The sequence below is a fragment of the Corvus brachyrhynchos genome, unplaced genomic scaffold, assembly GCF_000691975.1.
Source record: "Corvus brachyrhynchos isolate BGI_N302 unplaced genomic scaffold, ASM69197v1 scaffold426, whole genome shotgun sequence".
Taxonomy (NCBI): Eukaryota; Metazoa; Chordata; class Aves; order Passeriformes; family Corvidae; genus Corvus; species Corvus brachyrhynchos.
This window is the reverse complement of record NW_008238653.1, coordinates 221,089-225,256: the sequence shown is the minus strand read 5'-3', so window position 1 is coordinate 225,256 and position 4,168 is coordinate 221,089. Positions and strand designations below refer to the sequence as shown.

The 4,168-nt window shown below is 44.9% G+C and overlaps 1 protein-coding gene and 1 long non-coding RNA gene across 5 annotated transcripts in view; one reads left to right on the top strand and one right to left on the bottom strand.

Annotated features, from left to right (window-relative positions):
* LOC108447499 overlaps window positions 1-3,578 on the top strand; it is a 3,977-nt gene extending 399 nt beyond the window's left edge. Inside the window, exons 2-3 of one of the 4 annotated variants that reach the window (XR_001863098.1) lie at window positions 188-286; window positions 1,534-3,578. This is a non-coding gene — a long non-coding RNA (uncharacterized LOC108447499). Of the gene's footprint in view, window positions 1-6; window positions 287-1,533 lie in introns of those variants that run through there. The other 3 variants (XR_001863099.1, XR_001863097.1, XR_001863100.1) reach the window with 3 other exon arrangements.
* Window positions 1-4,154, bottom strand: part of DHX30 (DEAH-box helicase 30) — a 27,550-nt gene extending 23,396 nt beyond the window's left edge. Inside the window, exon 1 of the mRNA XM_008636315.2 lies at window positions 3,241-4,154. Within this exon, the coding sequence (XP_008634537.2) occupies window positions 3,241-3,271 (31 nt within the window). The 5' untranslated portion in view covers window positions 3,272-4,154. The remainder of the gene's footprint in view (window positions 1-3,240) is intronic.
* Window positions 4,155-4,168: the final 14 nt, after the last annotated feature.

Sequence of the window (4,168 nt, the reverse complement as noted above, 5' to 3'; positions counted from 1 at the left end):
CCCGGCCCCAGCCCGGGGCCGTTTCCCTGTCCCCGAGCCGGCACCACGGGGACGGGGCGGGGTTGCTCCCAGATCCCGGCGGTGCCTCTCCCTGCATCCTGGCGGGTCCCTGGATTTGAGGATCGCTATGAATCTTCCCTGATGAGAGGGAAAACACAAACACACAGTATTTTCCTGCTTTCAGCAGCATCTCCCTGGGCTGGGTTTCCTCCCACACCTTTTCCTCTCAATCCTTCCACCTCCAGGCAAAGCCAGATCTGGGATGGTTCCACACGAGTGACCCCAGGTACGACTCCAAGGAGAAATCCTGAAACTCCTTTGGGGATTGTTTCCAGCTCCACACACCCCAACACACACACAGACCAGGCAAGTCATGGCCAAGTGCATATTCCTAAAAACCAAGTCGTTCATCCTGCAGCCCATTATTTGCTAATATTTGAGAAAAACACTAAAAAAACTTAAAATCTTTATAAGCTTTTAAAATGAGTCTTTCTAAATATCTTAAAATCTTACATCTTTATCAAATCTTAAATCTGTAAAGATCTAAAAATCTTGATAAAGATCTTATAACCTTTATAAAATAAGTCAGCCCTTCCCCACTTCTCCCAACTCCGAGTCCTCCTGTTACTCAGTTCTACATGAATTATTTCATATCCAGGTATGGAATTCTTAAGGCTGTAGAGCTGGTTGAAATTCCGACCCTATGGGATTGTTTATTTGTTTATTTAAATCTGAACTATTTTTTCTAAGCAATTAATCTATATTGGCCCTGGCTGTACTGGGACTACCATTAAGTTTTGTGTTTCTTTAAACCAGGGTCTCATTTTTATGTCAAAACTTTATTACTGAGTATTTTGTGTGTAAAGTGAAAATGAACATGGATGGCTGGTTAAGCATCATGATGCAAAATGAGTTTTTAAAAAATTTTAAGTGGGTTTTGTTACTTTTGAAGTCAGAAAGAGAAAACTTCAAAAAGACAAAAAGTAGTGACTGATACGATGGCACAGTTCAGTTTTACAAAGCCTGGGCTCCATGAGAAGAGGTTCAAGAAGAATAAAGTTATCGAATAAAAACCCTGTAGAAAAAAACCTCAACATTGGAAGAGCTGAACTCTCAAGAAAAGTCTTATTATACTAAGTTTGCCTTTTCCTGTATTCACTTTTTAGAACCTCTGAATTAGCTGCTAATTTGTCTTTGTAAGTTCCTGTACTTAACAAAAACCCAAATGGAAACACAAACCCAGATCTTGAAACAGCACCAAATGACCAAAAAAAAAAAAAAGCACTTCTTTTTGAAAGACATGAAGTTATTCTGGCACTCAGATTACAAATTTTAAGAGATTGGTCCACTAAAATGGGAAAAATCATTCAAAACTGATTGTTCATTCAAAAATCATCCAAAAATCATCCAAACCACTAAAAAGGAAAACAACTCATTCCATTTAAGGGAATTAATCCTGTGTTAATCTTGTGACAGCACGTTGCACAAACTATTATTTTTATTTTTTTACTGTAATTTTTACTATTTATTCAGAAATAAATGGAGGTGGTTTGGAAACAAAAGCTTCGAGGAGGACTGGAAGGAAAGGGAGGCTGGAAACAGCACGGCACCATCCCCTCATCCTGCTGGGAGGCAAATCTACTGAGAAACTGCTTAATGTGACAGAGTTCCTGGGTTTTAGCATCTCCCCAGATCCAGCCGAGGCAATGAACTGTCCAGCAGGGAAGGAACCCAAATTCTAACCACAGCCATGGAGCTGCTTCAAATCCTGGACATGCAGGAAGGAACCCAGGAGCCAACAGGAGAGATGGGAGATCTCCCCAGGGAGATGGGAACCGTGGCTGGAGACCATGGGGGCAAAGCAGAGCCACCCAAACACGAGTGAAGTACAGGCTGGGGAAACTTGGAAACACACGGGCAGGGGGCTGGAAAAGCTGAGGGAAACCTTGGAAACACACGGGCAGGGGGCTGGAAAAGCTGAGGGAAACCTTGGAAACACACGGGCAGGGGGCTGGAAAAGCTGGGGGAAGAGGCTGACAGGCAGGCCCAGTGTGCAGGAACAGTTAGGGGTGAGGAGGGCTGGTGGTTTGTCACCAAAAATGATATAAAAATTATCTTGTGGGCACAGAAACAGCAGTGAAGACTCAATTTATTAAAAAATTCCAGAAGTCGCCGATTCCAAATATCTTTATTTTGCAGAGAGCAGCGTTAACCAGCACAGACAGGAGGATCTCCAGAGCCATCTCCCAGATCTGGCAGCTCCTGGGATGAGCTGGGCTGGACCAGCCCCTCCAGCCAAGCCTGTGCAGAGGCAGCAGCTCGTTAACGAGCCAAGTTTCATTAACGAATTCCTTTATCCCCAGGGCTGGAGCATCCCGAGTCCCAAACCCAGCCTGGCCACGACAAACCACCAGCCCTCACCAGGAAAGCTCCTTCTCTCCACCCAGACTCCAACCCCGCTCACAGGATGTGATGGAGGAAAGGGGCTTTGCTCCCAGCTAAAGTGACTTCATACACAATTCCTGCCCTGGACTGGGAAGAATCCTGGGATTTTTGGTTTAAATCCAGCACCCCCAGTGCTGGTGACACAGAGCAGGGCAGTGACAGGAGTGCTGGGGTCACTGTTGGGTTTCCTGAGTGCCAAGGGAAAGGATGAATTCCCTGGGATGGAGGGAGGGGTCCCTCTGCTTCAGCGAGCGCTGGAATATTTTATTCCATTCTATCCACTTTCTTTAAGACCAAGTAACAGAGCTCAGGAAAGATCCACAAGTTAAAACAGAAAACTGTGACTGGAGGGATTTCTGAGGACACAATATGATTGAAAGGAAGGTTGGCAAAGCAATGGCAGGGAAAAGAGCCATGGTGACAGTGACAGGTAATAAAGGACCAAATCCCAAGCAGGAAGAGCTCATGGAGTTGGTACTAAGGGATACAGGAATATTTAGGAGGACAAAATTAAAAGGGAAAAAACCTGTACTTGAAGCTAAACAGCAAACAAGTGTCCAATGTGTCTGGACAACACTGCAGGGCTCCTCCCCTGCCCAATCCCACTGTTTCCCTGAAACCCTGTCCTGTCCCTCCTGCTCCCAGCTTTCCTGCCACATTCCCTCCCTGCTGCACCGACCGGGACACAACTGAGCTGCCTCCTAACACAAATGAACTCCTCATCCACCTGCTCCAGCTTCCACCTCCAAGCACAGGGAAATCCCAAGTGGAACTCAAGGCTGTGTCAGGTCTTACCTTTGAGGGAATTCAGCGAGAACATCTCCATCCCCGTGGAAAGGGTGGGTTCCTGGGACAGCAGGAGGGAGCACAAAGAAACAGCAAGTTAGAATTGATACTTCCTTTAAAATGTTTCAGGTGCTTCTGCTTTGTCTCCGTGGTGACAATGAGGGTTTTTAAAAAGCTCTTTAGGCCAGGATTAAGTAGAGTATTGCCATTATTCCCTTTAAAGGAAAAAAAAAAAAAAGCCAGGAGGAAAAAGAGAGCTGTACTTTTGATAACGTTCTTTGCTGAAACTGTGTTAAACTTGCTATTTAATTTCTTACTAAAATAACTTTCACTCAAGACAAAACCAACTTTGCTTTGGGGTGTTTTATCTGTCATGCCAACTATTAAATACACTGTAGAAATTCTTGGAAACAATAACAAGGATTTTCTAACAAACTTGTATCGGGTGGGAGAGGATTGAAGGTCATCATTTACACACAAAGTTGAAGTTTGGAGCTGGACTTCCATGATCCTGGTGGATCCTTTCCAAGTCAGGATATTCTGGGATTCTATGGACATTAACTGTCCCTATGAATGACTTCCTGTGCATGCAATTAATAGCCTGCAGTTATCATTCAGATTACTCACTTTTGCTTTCAGTAAGACAAAATTACTTCAGCAGCAAAAAAAAAAGGCTTCAAATAAACCCACCCCGTTTTCTGGCCACATCTCTGGATGTGACACCTTGTTTGTGGTTCCCTCCCCACGGACACACGGACACCAACCTGCCGTGGCTGCCAGGGCCACACCCGGCCTTGCCCAAGGACCAGATCAATAAAAACAGAGTTCTTGACTTGGCAAAAATGAAACCTCGCGTGTGCTGTGGTGAATCTCGGAGGGAAATGTCCTTGGTGTAACTAAATCACTGCAGGGAACAAAGTCAGGGAACCCTTTTGTG